This window comes from Pinus tabuliformis, chromosome J (assembly GCF_031772625.1).
Source record: "Pinus tabuliformis cultivar Carrire ecotype Pingquan chromosome J, CPIR1, whole genome shotgun sequence".
In the NCBI taxonomy this organism is placed as follows: Eukaryota; Viridiplantae; Streptophyta; class Pinopsida; order Pinales; family Pinaceae; genus Pinus; species Pinus tabuliformis.
Genome location: NC_142295.1, coordinates 442946495 through 442963394, shown reverse-complemented (window position 1 = coordinate 442963394; position 16900 = coordinate 442946495). Strand labels below are relative to the sequence as shown.

At 44.0% G+C, this 16900-nt stretch overlaps 1 protein-coding gene and 1 long non-coding RNA gene across 6 annotated transcripts in view; one reads left to right on the top strand and one right to left on the bottom strand.

The window, feature by feature from the left end:
• LOC149227721 (uncharacterized) overlaps window positions 1-16900 on the top strand; it is a 473804-nt gene that overhangs the window by 326393 nt on the left and 130511 nt on the right. For all 4 annotated transcript variants that reach the window (XM_089377894.1, XM_089377896.1, XM_089377895.1 and 1 more), the window contains 4 exons: window positions 1248-1350; window positions 1520-1615; window positions 1736-1791; window positions 1902-2025. In XM_089377894.1, the coding sequence (XP_089234020.1) occupies window positions 1248-1350; window positions 1520-1615; window positions 1736-1791; window positions 1902-2025 (379 nt within the window). The remainder of the gene's footprint in view (window positions 1-1247; window positions 1351-1519; window positions 1616-1735; window positions 1792-1901; window positions 2026-16900) is intronic.
• LOC149227722 (uncharacterized) overlaps window positions 1-16900 on the bottom strand; it is a 410007-nt gene that overhangs the window by 262767 nt on the left and 130340 nt on the right. The gene's annotated exons all lie outside the window — the stretch shown is intronic.

The following is a 16900-nucleotide window of genomic DNA, read 5'->3' as shown; positions in this document are numbered from 1 at the left end:
AACTTCTAACATGTTGGTGCACATCTGAAAAGCTAACCTGCTATACGTATCTAGTGTGATGTAGATTTGGCTAAGAAATTTCCACTACATACTCCATTATGCAAATCTTTTAAGATCTCCTTTGTTTCATTCAAGTGAATGCATATCAAAACTACACCATCTGATTCTTCTACCGGATTCCAATCTGAATCAACCAATATTTAATAATTTGCAACTTCGAAGATATACATCTATTATTTGTTAGGTAATCACAACAAGAATGGTTCTACAGGTAGAAAATATTGACCTAGTACAATTCATTCTCATTACATTCGCTTGCTCAATTACCTAGAAATTGGATTCTGTCATCAACTTGGCAAGTTCTTTCCCTCAAACCAACTTCATACACTTTAACCCAAGATCAAAATGTTGGTTCTTTGTAATCCATCCTCTTTGTCTTCCTACATTATTGTTGATGTGATAAAATCTCCTTGACGATGGGATGAGGAACATAAGAAGCTACCTCTGTAATCCAAATACAACCCCATAAATGCATAACGGATTTGAACTAAGGCATAGGCCGCCTCTCCATAAGAGTATAATTCTATTCACCTCCCCCCCACCTTCAAGTCTTGATTCATTCAAACCAGTTTTAACCAATTTACCTCAATTGACTAAAAGCAATCAAAATTAATTGGATCTGTATCGAGGCAGTGCAACCCCCCCAAAAAAATTTAAAAACTGTAACTACCCTAAAACATGATTTTCATCTATTTATGATGCCCCCTTCTATCTTGGATGGACTTGCAATCATTTCCGAAGCCACAAGATACAGACATTGGTATTGGAACTTCAAGGATATCAACTCAAGATTTTGAGCATATCGATGCAAAGAATGTAATGGATCTAGATTCTGATGATCATGTAGTTTGATTTCATTGTACAATGTAGTATGATTATTTTTGGACCCTTTAGGCCATTTAGAGTCTCAATGTTTATTTATTGTGGTTTTGGTGCCATTTTATAATATTCCCCCTTACATGTTACATACATGATAAATTTTGCATATTTGGTGTCTAATGATTTGGATATACATTAATGTACATGAATATGTGTGTGCGTGCATTATCAAAATTTGAATGTTTTATGCAGTTTTTAGTGGACTAGTTTTCCCTATTCCAAATTGGTTTAGGATTTTGGGGTCAACAATTCAGTTATAGTTCAGGCTATGATTTTTATTATAATTACTCTCTCTTTGATTCTTTCAGCTTATTCGAAGATGGAGGCACAGTATTCAAGTTTGAAGGGAATGATACAAGGTGTGACAAAAAATCTATCTTAAGAATCCACCAACCACCATTCTATTGGAAGGTACCAAAATGAACCTTGAGATCAGATTTCAAAATGCATAATTAAGTCCTTTCTGATACGTTGTTATGAAACATATAACAAACAACAAGAAACTTGGAGTATATTATGGTGAAAAATTATACAAAGCTACAAAGATACATGCCACTGTCCTTTTTCATTATTTTTGTAGGTTGCAACTAGGACAGACCTTGGACTAGCAGATGCATACATTGACGGTGACTTCACTTGCACTGATGGGGAGGAAGGTCTTCTGAATATGTTATCGGTATGCACAACCTCTCTTAATTCTTAAGTAGTCATAACTCTAATTATTTTTCTTTTAATTATTTAACCTGGTTCTTCTTTAAAAACTACTAATAGGCCTTGGAAAAATCCATTTCTACAGATTCTTATTGCGAACAGGGACCTTCATCGATCTGTAGCAAAGAAACATCACGGAAGGTACACTTCAATTTATTCGTATATTGTGGTAAAGGGTTTAAATTTGAAACTTCAATTGCTTTTTCTCTATGATTGCACATATAACATATATCAAAGTTAATTGTTCACAGGGAATGGTGGTCACCGATGCTTTACACTGCAGGATATTGGTCTACCACATCATTCTTACGCCATCTCACTAGGCGGAATACTCTTACGCAAGCTCGAAAAAACATCTCACGCCATTATGATCTAGTCTGCTTTATAGCCTACAAATCATTTGATTATTTTTTCCTATTGTGCCTATATTAGATTGTGTTGGATAGCTTCAAATATTCACTACATACTGATTTGAATTCAAGCCAACATTGCACACTAATTTAAACTAGCTTATAAACCTTGTTGAAACGTTAACTTGTTTTTTCATGATTCATTTAAACAAGATTTCTTAACCATCAGTGCCAAGGAATGTTTTTGACACATTAATCACGCTAGTGAAATTTCAAAGGTTTAAAAGTACTTTGAAAAATAAGGGAGCAGTATGTAAGAACCCAAATCAAGTCCATCAGTGGGCCAAAACAATGTTGAGATCACAAGAAAAATGAGGGGATTGAATGGTGCCAAAATGCCAACCCAAAAACCTACACTAAAAAAAAAAGAATATGCCAACAACAAGAGAATAACAAAGACGTAGTTCCTGTAAAACACTTGTGCCCGCTTGGGGCAGATCAATTGGTGATCCCATGTTATGAAGTCTTATGTAAACCATGAGATTCAAGATTAAAATCCCCCGTGGGTCAAGCCAACAAAAAAAAGAACTTAAAACACTTGCATTACCTAGGGTCAATGATAAAAAAATGATTTACAAATGATGCTTAAGCTATGGATTTATACAAAACTCAAGTAGGTCATACTACCAAGAGGCATTATGGACTCACAAAAGTAGGCACACCCCCCAAGAGGGTTCTTGAGACTACATATCAAAATTGACTAGGCCAGCCTTAACCACACCTAACAATACAATAAAAGAATAAATATGGACATCAAAGATATGAATAGATTGGCCTTACTGGAAAATGTGAACAAGCGACAACAGATTTCATCGTAACTCTGGAAGGTAGAGTAAATCACGCACAAGAAAATCTAGAAATCTAGGCAGTTTAAGCTTGATGGTGCCAAGTCTTGAGGGCTTTAGACTTGATTTATCTGCAAAATGCATTGTTCCATCTACAATGTCACTAAAGTCTTTCCAGAAGGTCATGTGGCATGTTGCACCTGTATCAAGCAGCCGTGCATCTCTCCTAGAAGCAAATGAAGTGTGAAACAAATCTTCCGTTATTCCAATATTGCAATGAGCAACAATACAATGGGAAGATTAGGGTGCTTTATCTTAGCTGGATGTTGTGTTTCACCTGTCTTCTTTTTAGTTTCTATTTATTTGATTCTCTCCCAAGGGATTCTACATGTTGATGCATCATGTCCATATTTGCTTGAATGAATGCATGTAATGTTCCCAAGCTAATTCTATGCAATTTACTTCACAAAATCCAAATTCCTATTTGACAACTTTTAACAAACAGTTGTTGTGCTAACTTTGTCAAACAATTAGAAGAACACCTTCAGCCAAACAGTTCAGAGATTTCATCAAACATTTCATATGTAAATAAAACAAATGATAATGATAGATATTCTGAGGCAAAATGAACTTTATTGAGGCTGATTCTTCAAGGAATTACAAGCAGAATTTCAACGAGGAACCTAGAACTTGCTTCAGTTGACAAGAAGGAAATGATTTCATTAATCTACTGATATTACAATGTCTGGATATCACACTTCTGCATATTGTGGATAACTCAGTCTCCTGGACAATATATCTCAGCCTCCAATAGAGCCTGCTACATCACTTGAAATGGATATTTCAGTCTCCAATAGCAGTCTTCTACAGCACTGGAATTTACTTCAGGAAATATATGATATGCTAAGGGAATGATGGACGGTCCTCTTCCTGACAATGGTATTCTCTGCTAATAGATTTAGCCTCTGAAAATGGGAACTCAGCCTCTGCTAGTGATGATATTAAACCCCTAAAAAGTGCCAAAGAAATTTCGTTATCCTCACATATTAAGCTTCAGAATTGGATTTATATGTTGGAAAGTGTATCTAATCTTTGGAGGAAAATTCGGCCCTCTTTGTGAGATAAGCTTGGCCCCTTTCACTGATCAAAAACTCAGCTTCAAATGACAACAATTACATATATGAAATCGGTCTCCTCTTCAATGCCCAAAGATCTAGAATAACCTTGATGGATCAAGCTGAGCGAATGGCATAGGAGGAAACCAACTCAGCCTCTATAGGACGTGTAAATTTCTCTTGCATAAGTTGACCTTTTGATGCTGGGCAATGCGGCCTTGCTGAGGACAATGCAACTTCAGAAATTTGCCTGAATGCGGAGATAAACTCGGCTCCTTTGTAAGGACTAATTCAACCCTCTAATGGATCAGTGAACTCTTCAATAAATCAACCCCTTCTCCTGGAAGTTCTCTGATCACAGGCTGATCAAATGGCACAAGGTAAACCAATTCAGCCTCTGCCACAAGAAGGAAATTCGATCCGCCTTCAATTCTTGATGAATAATACAATTTGGCCTCACTTGTTGGTTCGATCTAAATAGATTTGTCCCCTTTTAATTCTGCTTCAGATTTGGAGAAACTCAACCCTCTTGAATGTTGAAATTTCTGAATCTAACACGTCAGAAATCCCTACTGCATTATCTGGTTTATTTTCTCCTACTTGTTCTTTTCATTAACAAGTTATTTATAAATATAAATACTAAAAATAAACACAAATGCAGCCTTAACTCATATACAGATCAGCAACTGAAATAACTGAGACAAACACACAAGGGACAGTTATTTTTGGACAATCGTCCCCAAAAAAACCCAATGCGGGAAAACCGGTGCAACAGATATGAGGGTTTTATTATTATGCAGTTTTTGAATACAACTAGGGTGCCAGAAATGGCTCACCCAACAGAGAATGCCCTCGGCAGTAGTACCTCTCCTCGGAGACAAATATTTCGGCTAATCAATCATCGGATGAATGATTCCACAACAACTATGGCAGCTTCCACTGCTCTGCGTCACTCTGCAAGGACTACATCACCCTTGCCGGCTTCACTAGCTCTCAATCTGCCCCACGAAAATTCTTTCGGCATTGTCCCATGGCCCTGTGTCAGCTCTGCTAGCCTTTGCGCAACTACTGAAGCCTCTGCGTCAGCTCTCAAACCCTCTGTGTCACCCATGATGGCCTCTTCAGCCTCTGCGTAGCTCCCAGCTACCTCTGCATAGCACCCAGTTGCCTCTGCATCAGCCTCTCCAGGCTCTATGTTGTCTCTCTGGCACTATCTTTGTCTCTCTGCAATGTATTCTCGGCCTCGTGCCGAACTGCCCCTCGCCGCAACAAATCACTGGTTCGATTCTCTCAGCAAAACCGCACTCTAGAAAATCGAACTAACTGATCAATTTGGTGTATCTCCAACTGACCCTCAAGCCTCCTCTTATACTTTTCCTGTTGAGTCTTCAACGGCCGAGATTAAGTCCCTAATCAATGACTATGAATAGATTTGGCTTGATCCATGTCATTTAGAACATTCTCACACAGTTTTATGTTAATACCCATTAATATTTTAATTTTCCTAAGTTTAGACTTAGGAACCCCATTAAAAATATTAATTATTTTAATATCTCTCCAACTAGGTGGAATTTCCCCAAACCATTTCTGGGTCTTGGAGATCTTATGTGCTTAGCCTCTCCACCAACTTTCATGGCTAGAGAACATCTGATGCTACCACAAATCAACACTCCCTCTTAGAAAGGAATGTGCTCTAGTAATGCTTCACCATGGAAACATCACACTGATCCTCTGTACCGGTACCTATGTTGATGTTTGGCCTGTTGCCTTACATCACCTGCACTACTGCTTCCTGTACTGCTGCCCATGACACTGCCACTGCCACTGCCACTGCTACATCTGTACTGCAGCTCCCTCTCAATATGTTGCCCATGCTGCCTCTAGCACTGCCACTGCTAACTGTTGCACTGCAACTCAATTACCGAGAAGTAGGTAACTGACTTCTCCCAAATACTGACATCCCAGTCAGTCTAGAAGCCACGTGAAACTGAAGCTGCCTCTGCTGCTATTTTGTGCTCCCTCTAATGCTGCATACACCTCTGTGCCTCTTGCACTGCTGCAACCTCCACTGCACTGCCTCAGAATTCTGCACCCAAGCACTGCCTTGCTGCTCCACTACACTTTGCTCCACTCGACATCTGTCATCATGCTACTGTCGTTAAGGGCTCCCGTAGCCGGATGTGATCCAAGAGTTTGGGCACCTCAAGGATCCTGCCCCTAGTTTGTAGTCCTCCTGACTACAACTCGATGTCTCCCCACCTCTTCTCTAGAGGTGCATGAGCACTCATGGCACAGTCGTCATCAGTCTCGACCTCTTTCTCCGCCTTAGTTGGAGCTGCCTTGGAGTCGGAAGCCTCTCCCTTGTTTTTCTTCCTGGGACACTGGGATGCATAATGTCCCAGCTCCCCACAATGGAAGCACTTCACCTTGGAGATGTCCTTCTTCCTCTTCCCTTGTTGTCCCGCAGATGCTAGAGTCGCATCCTCCTCCTCCTCTTTCTTGATTCGACTTCCCTTGTGTTGGAATTTCTAATTCTAACCCGTAAGAAATTCTTCCTATACTATCTGGTTTATTTCACCTACTTCTTTAATTACTTAACAAGTTATTTAACCATATAAATATTGAAAATAAACGAAAGTACAATCTCAACATCCACAGATCATCAACTGAAAGAAAACAAGCACACAAGCGACATCGTTATTTTTGGACAAACATACCCGGACTCTGGAGAAACCCAATGCAGGAAAACCAGTGCAGCTAGTCTGAGGGTTATATTATTATGCAGTCTATCTGAGTACAACAGGGTGCCTAATCCGGCTCACCAGACAGAAAAATACATGGTAGCAATACCTCTATATCCGAAAACAAGTATTCAGAAAACCTGTCCCACGAAACCCTCTCCGGCACAATTGAAGCTCAACGCTGGCCCTTTTGGGCTCTGCTCCAGCCTCCTACTGACCTACATCAGCCCCAGGACCCTCTGCATTAGCTCTCTGAGGCACTGCGCAGCCTCTGGGAGCCTCTGCGTCACTTCCTCTGCCCTCTGCGTGGATGACACAGTCTCTCTGGGCTCTGCGCTGCCTCTGCTGGGCTCTGTGTAGCCTAGACTAACTGGTGCTCTCGCTCTCTCTACTTCTGTGCTAGTCTCCCAGTATTGTCTCTACCTCTCTGCCTCGTACTCACTGCCCCTCGCTGCTGATCATTAATTCAACTTTACTTAGAAACCCCGCTCTAGCAAAATGAATGACTAATCACTCTAATGTGTTCTCCAACTGGCCCTCAAGCCTCTTCTTATACTTTTCTCATTGGTCCTTCAATGGCCAAGATTAAATCTCTAATCAATGGCTAAGATTAGATTTGGCTTGATCCATGATTTTTGGAACTTTCTAACCCAATTTTATATTAATACCCATTAATATTTTATTTTTCCTAAGTTTAGACTTAGGAACTCCATTAAAAATATTAATTATTTTAATATCTCCCAAACCGGTTAGAATCTTCCCAAACCATTTCTGGGTCTTGGAGATCTCATGTGCTTTAGCCTCTCCACCAATTTTCATGGCTAGAGCACATCCGATGCTACCCCAAATCAACACTCCCTCTTAGCGAGGACTGTGCTCTTTTAATACTCCACACTGAGCATTACCTTGATCATCTGGCACCAGTGTTGTTGAAGTTTCTAAGTCTACCAGTTAGAAACCCTCCATGCACTTTACTAATTTATTCCTACCTACTTGTTCCGTTACTTAACAAGTTATTTACAATGTAAACACTGAAAATAAACACTAGTGCATGCTCAACATATTACAGATCATCAACTGAAGGAAACAAAAACAAGCACACAAAATTACACTGTTATTTTTGGACCAATGTCCCCAGAAAAACCCAATGCGGGAAAACCGGTGCAGCTATCTGAGGGTTTTCTTATTAAGCAATTTCATAGTACAATCTGGGTGCCAAATCTGGCTTACCCAAAAAGAATGCCCTTCACAGTAGTACCACGCAGTCTGAGACAGATGTCCCAGATAAACCCTCCGGCAGTTCCTCAGCTCCAATCTTCCCCAGAAACCCCAGTGTCTACCTTTCTGGACTGCATCAGCCTCTCTCTGCCCAGCGTTGGCCCTGTGTGACCCTGAATGGGCCTGCATTAGCCTCAATAGGCCCTGTGTCAGCCTTCTGGCCCTCTTCATTAGCTACGCTGGCCTCTCTGAAGCACTGTGTAGCTCTTGGTTGCCTCTGCATGGCCCTGCGTGAGCCCTGGCTGCTACAACGTCACTCTCTCTGGCTCCTGCACTGATCTCTCGTCACTATCTCTGCTTCTCTGTCTCTTTGTACTCAATGCCCCTCAGCTGCAACTTCGATCACTAATTCTATCTCTCTTAGCAAACTCCGCTCTAGAGAATAGAATGACTAATCATCTGGTGTGTTCTCCAAGTGACCCTCAAGCCCCCTCTTATACTTTTCTCGTTGACATATCAATGATCGAGATTAAGTCCCTAATCAATGGCTAAGATTAGATCTGGCTCGATCCATGTCTTTTGGACCATTCTAACATAGTTTTATATTAATCCACATTAATATTTTAATCTCCCTATGTTTAGACTTAGGGACTCCATTAAAAATATTAATTATTTTAATATCTCTTGAACTGTTTAGAATCTTCCCAAACCCTTTCTGGGTATTGGAGATCTCATGCGCCCCAACCTCTCCACCAAATTTCGTGGCTAGAGCACATCTGATGCTACCCCAAATCAACAGGTCCCTGTGTTGATGCTAGGCCTCCCCACCCAACATCCTCTGCACTACTACATCCTGTACTGCTACCCATGGCTCTGCCATTGCCACCGCTGCATACATACAGCAGCTCCCTCTGCACCGGTGTTGCTGCTGATCCATCCTCCCAGAACTGCATCTGCACTGCATCCCCTCTCATCATGTTGCATCGTGCTACTGCATACTGCTACTACATTGCAATTTAGTTACTAAGAAGTAAGTAATTGATCCACCCAACTTCTGACATCCCTGTCAGGCTAAAACACTCCCGATGTTGAAGCTCCCTCTGTTGCTAACAAATGCTCCCTCTACTGACCTCTGCGCTGCTGCAACAACTCCTTGCATCTCGCACCGTTGCACACCTCTCTGTGCCATCCTGCTCCGGTGCAACACTCTCGTGCCTCTCGCACTGTTGCAACTTGCTAGCCTCACGTTGCCCGGGGACTCCTGAATTGTAGCACTCTACCGTTTTATCCGCATCTGTCTCTACCGACATTCGCCAGTGCTGCTACTCCTCTTAGAGGCTCCCGTAGCAAGGTATAATCCAAGAGGTTGGGTGCCTCAAGGATCCTACCTGTCATCGCCTGTAGTCCTCCTAAGTACAACTCGATGTCTCCCCACTTCTTCTCAAGTGGCACATGAGGACTCATGGCACAATCGTCATCCTCCTCGACTTCTTTCTCCGCCTTCGATGGCGCTGCCTTCGAATTAGAAGCCTCTCCCTTACTTTTCTTCCTCGAACACTGGTTCGCAAAATGTCCCAGTTCCCCACAATGGAAGCACTTGACCTTGGAGAGGTCCTTCTTCTTCCTCTTCTCCTGCTTTCTCGCAAATGCTAGAGCCGCATCCTCTTCTTCCTCTTTCTTGATCCTGACCCCTTTGCCGCTACTACCCGCCTTGGTTAGTCGTCTCATCTCTTCTTGACGAAGAGCCGCCCACAGTTCTTCCCAATCCGAAAGACTCGTCCTGCCCAATATGCTCTAGACAAATACCTCCCAATCCCCGTAGACTGTGTTAAGCGCGGTCCTCACCATCAAGTCCTCATCCGGCGTGGCCCCTATGGAAGTTAGCTGGTCACGGATCTCTTTCAACTGATCGAGGAAGACATCTATCTACTCTCCCTTCTGCATCTAGTATGCCCTTAGCTGATTCTCCAAGAGCATCTTCCTCTGCACGGAAGTATACTGGTACAATGTCTTCAAGGCATCCCACATCTCCTTTGTCGTTTCCTTCTCTGCAATATGTGGTACCACATGATCCTTAGCCATTGCCTCCTCATACCTTTCATTAGCTACTGGGTCAACTGGGATAGCTATCACTCTCGAGACAAAGCCCTTGATGCGATGTCTATCTAGAATGGACAAGATCCTGGCCTTCCAGACCACAAAGTTGGATGCTTTGTCAAGCCTATCCTGATCTCTCAGCCCATCCACGGCCATCTCGCTGCTCATCTGTTGACTCCTCCGAGTCTCTCTACTTCCCTCCTGAAAGTCCTTTGTTCGACTCCTGCTGAGTCTCTCTACTTCCCGTCTAGAAGTTCTCTTCTGGGCTCCCTCTGAGTCCTAATTTCCCTCCTGGAAATCCTTTTGCCAACGTCAAGTTTCCCCTCTCCGATCATCTGTGCAACTGCAACATTGATCCAGATTCCTTGGCTAGAAATCCAGCTCGGCAGCAACTCCCTCTACCTTGGTCTTGCCCTGTTAGGTATTGTTCTGACCAAGGTACCCCACCAGCTTCACTCTCGCAAACTACCCACAGCCTCCTATGCCCCAGCAACTGAAGGATTGAGCCACTTGGCTTTGCGCAATCCCGACACTGGCAAATCAGCTCCCTCAGCCAACTGTGTCAGCACTCCTAGCCTCTACGTGGCTCTGCGTGAGCCTGATTCTACCCCTCCGTTGAATTTTCTAAGTTTACTTAGTTAGAAACCCTCCATGCACTTTATTTGATTTATTCCTACCTACTTATTATTTTCCTTAACAAGTTATTTACAATGTAAATACTAAAATAAACACTAGTGCATGCTCAACATATTACAGATCAACGACTAAAAAGAAACAGAAGCAAACACACCATATGACACCATTATTTTTGGACTAATGTCCACGGAAAAACCCAATGTGGGAAAACCGGTGCAACTATCTAAGGGTTTTCTTATTAAGCAATATCAGAGTACAATCTGGGTGCCAAAACTGGCCTACCCGACAGAGAATTTCCTTAGCAATAATACCTCTCCGTTTCTAACAAATCTACTGGCTGAAACCCCGGATAATCCTTCCGGCAGCTACTCAACACCAATCTGCCCCAAAAACCCGAGCGTCTGCCCAATTTGGACTACGTCAACGTCTCCTAGCCTAGCACAGGCCCTGCATCAGCCTATCTTCGCCTGCGTCAGCTCGAAGAGGCCCTTTGTCAGCTCTCTGAGCCTCTGCATCAGCTATGCTGGCCTCTCTGGTGCTCTGCACAACACTTAGTTGCCTCTGTGTGGCCCTGCATGAGCACTGGCTACTCTTGCATCACTCTCTCTGGCTGCTCTGCTACTCTCCCGGCACTATCTTTGCCTCTCTGTCTCTCTGTACTCAATGCCCCTCAGCTGCTCTGCGATCACTGATTCTATCTCTCTTAGCAAACCCCTCCCTAGAGAATAGAATCACTGATCACTCTGGTGTATTCTCCAAGTGACCCTCAAGCCTCCTCTTATACCTTTCCTGTTGACATCACAACGGCCGAGATTAAGTCCCTAATCAACGGCTAAGATTAGATATGGCTTGATCCATGTCTTTTGGACCACTCTAACACAAATTCATATTAATACACATTAATATTTTATTTTCCCTAAGTTTAGACTTAGGGACTCCATTAAAAATATTAATTATTTTAATACCTCCTGATCTGTTTATAATCTGCCCAAACCCTTTCTGAGTATTGGAGATCTCATGTGCCCTAACCTCTCCACCAAATTTCATGGCTAGAGCACATCCGATGCTACCCCAAATCAACACTCCCTCTTAGCGAGGACTGTGCTATAGCAATAATCCTCACTGAGTATTACTCTGATCATCCGGCATCGGTACCTGTGCTGATGATAGGCCTTCCTACCCAACATCCTCTGCACTGCTGCATCTTGTACTGTTGCCCATGGTTCTGCCACTGCCACTGTTGCATTTGTACGACAGCTCCCTCTGCATCTGTGCTGTTGTTGGTCCTTTCTCCCAGCACTGCATCCACACTGCACCTCCTCTCATCATGTTGCATCGTGCTGCCCACTACTGCACCACAACTCAGTTACTGAGAAGTAAGTCACTGATCTCCCAACTAACCTTCCTGTTGGGCAGAGACACCCACTGATGCTGAAGCTCCCTCTGTCGTTGACAAGTGCTCCCTCTCTGACCTTTGCGCTGCTGCAACAACTCCCTGCATCTCGCATTGTTGCACACCTCTCTGTGCCTTCCTGCAATGGTGCAACACTCTTGTGCCTCTCGCACCGTTGCAGCCTACTAGCTCTGTACTGTCTCGGGACTCCTGCACTGTAGCTCTCTCTGCCGCTCCATCCACATCCATCTCTACCCACTCAGCCAGTCCTGCTACTCATCGGGGCTCCCGTAGCAAGGTCTAATCCAAGAGGCTGGGTACCTCGACCATCTTGCCCGTCATCGCCTATAGTCCATCTGACTACAGCTCGATGTCTCCCCACTTTCGCTCAAGTGGCGCGTGAGCACTCATGGCACACAGAACAGACAGGATCTTGGCCTTCCAAATGACAAAGTATGGACACCCCGTCCAGCCTGTCCTGATCCCTCAGCCTATTCATGGCCATCTCTTTGCTCTTCTCGATTCGACTCCTACTGAGTCTACTTCCCTGCTGGAAGTTCTCTGTTCGACTCTTGCTGAGTCTACTTATCGACTGGAAGTTCTCTGTTTAACTCCTGTTGAGTCTACTTCCTGTCTGGAAGTTCTCTGTTCGACTCCTGCTGAGTCTCTCTACTTCCCGCCTGGAAGTTCTCTTCTGGACTCCCTCTGAGTCCCGATTTCGCTCCTGGAAATCCTCCTGTCGCTGTCGAGATGCCCCCTACTCTGATCGTCTTGTGCAACCGCACCACTAATCTAGGTTCCTCGGCTAGAAACCCTTGGTAGAAACTCCTCTTGGCCTTGCTTTGTCAGGTACTGTTCTGAGTACAGTACCTCACAAGCTCCACTCTACAATATTCCCATAGCCTTCTAAACCCCAGCAACCTAAAGGTGAGATCTCCTAAGCTCTGCGCAATCCCAGCACCAGCAACCCGGCCTCCTCAGCCAACTGTGTCAGCCCTCCCAGCTACTGCGTGGCTCTGCGTGAGGCTCCCTTTGCTTTCCTTAGCCTCTGCACTGCCTCTTCCCGGCTCACCCTTGATGACGCAGGCATTGCATCACCCTTCCCTTGTTGCTGCTCTGCTAGAAACACTTTTCTCACCTCGGGACAACTATTTTTTGTTGCTATTGCTCCACTCGGCTGATGTCCTTAGTCCTCATGTGACCTGCAATCTCGCTCTGATACCATGTTGAAGTTTCTAAGTTTACTTAGTTAGAAACCCTCCATGCACTTTATCTGATTTATTCCTACCTACTTGTTATTTTCCTTAACAAGTTATTTACAATGTAAATACTGAAAATAAACACTAGTGCATGGTCAATATATTACAGATCAGCAACTAAAAAAAAACAGAAGCAAACACACCATATGACACCATTATTTTTAGACTAATGTCCCCGGAAAAACCCAATGTGGGAAAACCGATGCAACTATCTGAGGGTTTTCTTATTAAGCAATATTAGAGTACAACCTGGGTGCCGAAACTGGCCTACCCAACAGAGAATTTCCTTAGCAGTAATACCTCTCCGTTTTTGACAAATCTACTGGTTGAAACCCCAGATAATCCTTCGGGCAGCTACTCAACACCAATCTGCCCCAGAAACCCCAGCATCTGCCCAATCTGGACTGATTCAGCGTCTCCTAGCCCAGTGCTGGCCCTACGTCAGCCTATCTTGGCCTATGTTAGCCCCAAGAGGCCCTGCATCAGCTCTTTGAAACTCTGCGTCAGCTACGCTGGCCTCTTTGGTGCTCTGCACAACACTTAGCTGCCTCTGCGTGGCCCTGCGTGAGCACTGCTTGCTCCTGCATCACTCTCTCTGGCTGCTCTGCTGCTCTCCCGGCACTATCTCTGCCTTTCTGTCTCTCTGTACTCAATGCCCCTCAGCTGCTCTGTGATCACTGATTCTATCTCTCTTAGCAAACCCCGCTCTAAAGAATAGAATGACTGATCACTCTGGTGTATTCTCCAAGTGACCCTCAAGCCTCCTCTTATACTTTTCCTGTTGTCATCTCAATGGCCGAGATTAAGTCCCTAATCAACGGCTAAGATTAGATATGGTTTGATCCATGTCTTTTGAACCACTCTAACACAGATTCATATTAATACACATTAATATTTTATTTTCCCTAAGTTTAGACTTAGGGACTCCATTAAAAATATTAATTATTTTAATATCTCCTGATCTGTTTAGAATCTACCCAAACTCTTTCTGGGTATTGGAGATCTCATGTGCCCCAACCTCTCCACCAAATTTCGTGGCTAGAGCACGTCCGATGCTACCCCAAATAAACACTCTCAGCCTCTGCGTTGGCCTCTCTCTGGCCCAAACTAATGATGCAATCCCTCTGCGTCACTCCTTCCTCTCTCGCCTTCTGCAAGGATCAGCTCTGTCACTCGGCAGCTGAATCTGCTGCAAATTCTTTGTTCGGTTAATGCCTTTAGTTTTCCTGTGATCTGCAACCACCCTCTGATACCATGTTGGAATTTCTAATTCTAACCCGTTAGAAATTCTTCCTATACTATCTGGTTTATTTCACCTACTTTTTTAATTACTTAACAAGTTATTTAACCATATAAATACTGAAAATAAACACAAGTACAATGTCAACATCTACAGATCATCAACAAATGTCCCCAGAAAAACCCAATACGGGAAAACCGGTGCAACTATTCTGAGGGTTATATTATTATGGAGTCTATCTGAGTACAACAGGGAGCCTAATCTGGCTCACCCGACAGAGAAAAATACACGGCAACAATACCTCTATATCCGGAAACAGGTATTCAGAAAACCTATCCCACGAAACCCTCTCCGGCACAACTGAAGCTCAGCGCTGACCCTTCTGGCCTCTGCATCAACCTCCTGCTAAACTGCGTCAGCCCCATGACCCTCTGCGTCAGCCCTTAGAGGCACTGTGCAGCCTCTGGGAGCCTCTGCGTCACTCCCTCTGCCCTCTGCGTGGATGACGCAGTCTCTCTGGGCTCTGCGCTGCCTCCGTTGGGCTCTGCGTAGCCTGGACTGACTGTTGCTCTCGCTCTCTCTACTTTTGTGCTAGTCTCCCAGTATTGTCTCTGCCTCGTACTCACTGCTGATCACTCATTCAACTTTGCTTAGCAACCCCGCTCTAGCAAAATGAATGACTAGTCACTCTGGTGTGTTCTCCAACTGACCCTCAAGCCTCTTCTTATACTTTTCTCGTTGGTCCTTCAACGGCCAAGACTAAATCTCTAATCAACGGCTAAGATTAGATTTGGCTTGATCCATGACTTTTGGAACCTTCTAACCCAGTTTTATATTAATACCCAATAATATTTTATTTTTCCTAAGTTTAGACTTAGGAACTCCATTAAAAATATTAATTATTTTAAGATCTCCCAAACCTGTTAGAATCTGCCCAAACCATTTTTGGGTCTTGGAGTTCTCATGTGCTTTAGCCTCTCCAAAAATTTTCATGGCTAGAGCACATTCGATGCTCTCCAAATCAACACCTTGCCACTACTCCCCGCCTTGGTCAATCTCCTTATCGCTGCCCACATCGCCTCCCAACTTGGAAGCGTAGCCTTGCCCAAAATACTTTGGACAAACATCTCCCACTCCTAGGAAACTGCATTCAGGGCAGTCCTCACCATGAACTTCGGATCCAGTGTAGACCCCATGGAAGTAAGTTGGTCACGAATCTCCTGCAATCTGAGGAACAAATCTATCTACTCTCTCTTCTGCATCTGATACGACCGCAGTTGATTCTCCAATAGCATCTTCCGCTGCATGGAAGTGCCCTAATACAAGGTCGTCAAAGTATCCCACATCTCCTTTGTTGTGTTCTTTTCAGCAATATGTGGTATGACATGATCTTTGACCCTGTCTAGGATCATGCACTTTGCCCTCGCCATTGCATCCTCATACTTCTCATTCTCAGCTGGGTCGACTGGGATAGCCACGGTTCTCAAGGCAAAGTCCTTGATGCGATGTCGATCCAGGACTGCCAGGATCCTGGCCTTCCAGATGACAAAGTTGGAAGCCCCGTCCAACCTGTCCTGATCCCTCAGTCCGTTCACTGCCATTTCAACTCCTCTTCTGGACTCCCTCTGAGTTTTGACTTCCCTCCTGGAAATCTCCCTCTAAGTCCTGATTTCCTTCCTGGGAATCCTCCTGCTAATTGTCGAACCGCTCCTCTCCAATCCTCCTTGCAACTGCAACTCGGATCTGGATTTGTTGGCTAGAAATCCGTCAAGGTAGCAACTCCCTTTACCTTGGTTCTGTCCCCTTAGGTATTGTTCTGCACCGACAGAAACAACACCCCACCAACTTCTCAATCACAATCTGCCCACGGCTCCCCAAACCCCGACAACTGAAGAAACTAAGCCTTTCAGGCTCTGCGCAATCCCGGCAATGGTAGATTCTTCTCCTCCTGGCCACAACGACGATCCTTCCTGGCTGAGAAAGATGACCGGGCACTGCGTACGTATGATCTGCCTCTCTCTGCTTCTGCGTTGGCCTTCCTCCTGGCTCAAAACGATGACGCAGGCCCTCTGCATCACTTCTTCTTTGTTGCTTCTGCTTCTAGAACATCATTGTCTCTCGGGACAGCTGCTACTGCTGCAAATTCTCCAGATTACTATTGGTGCCTTCAATTCTCATGTGATCTGCAACGCTTTGATACTGTGTTGAAATTTCTGAATCTAACATGTCAGAAATCCCTACTGCATTATTTGGTTTATTTTCTCCTACTTGTTCTTTTCATTAACAAGTTATTTATAAATATAGATACTGAAAATAAACACAAATGCAACCTTAACTCATATACAAATCAACGACT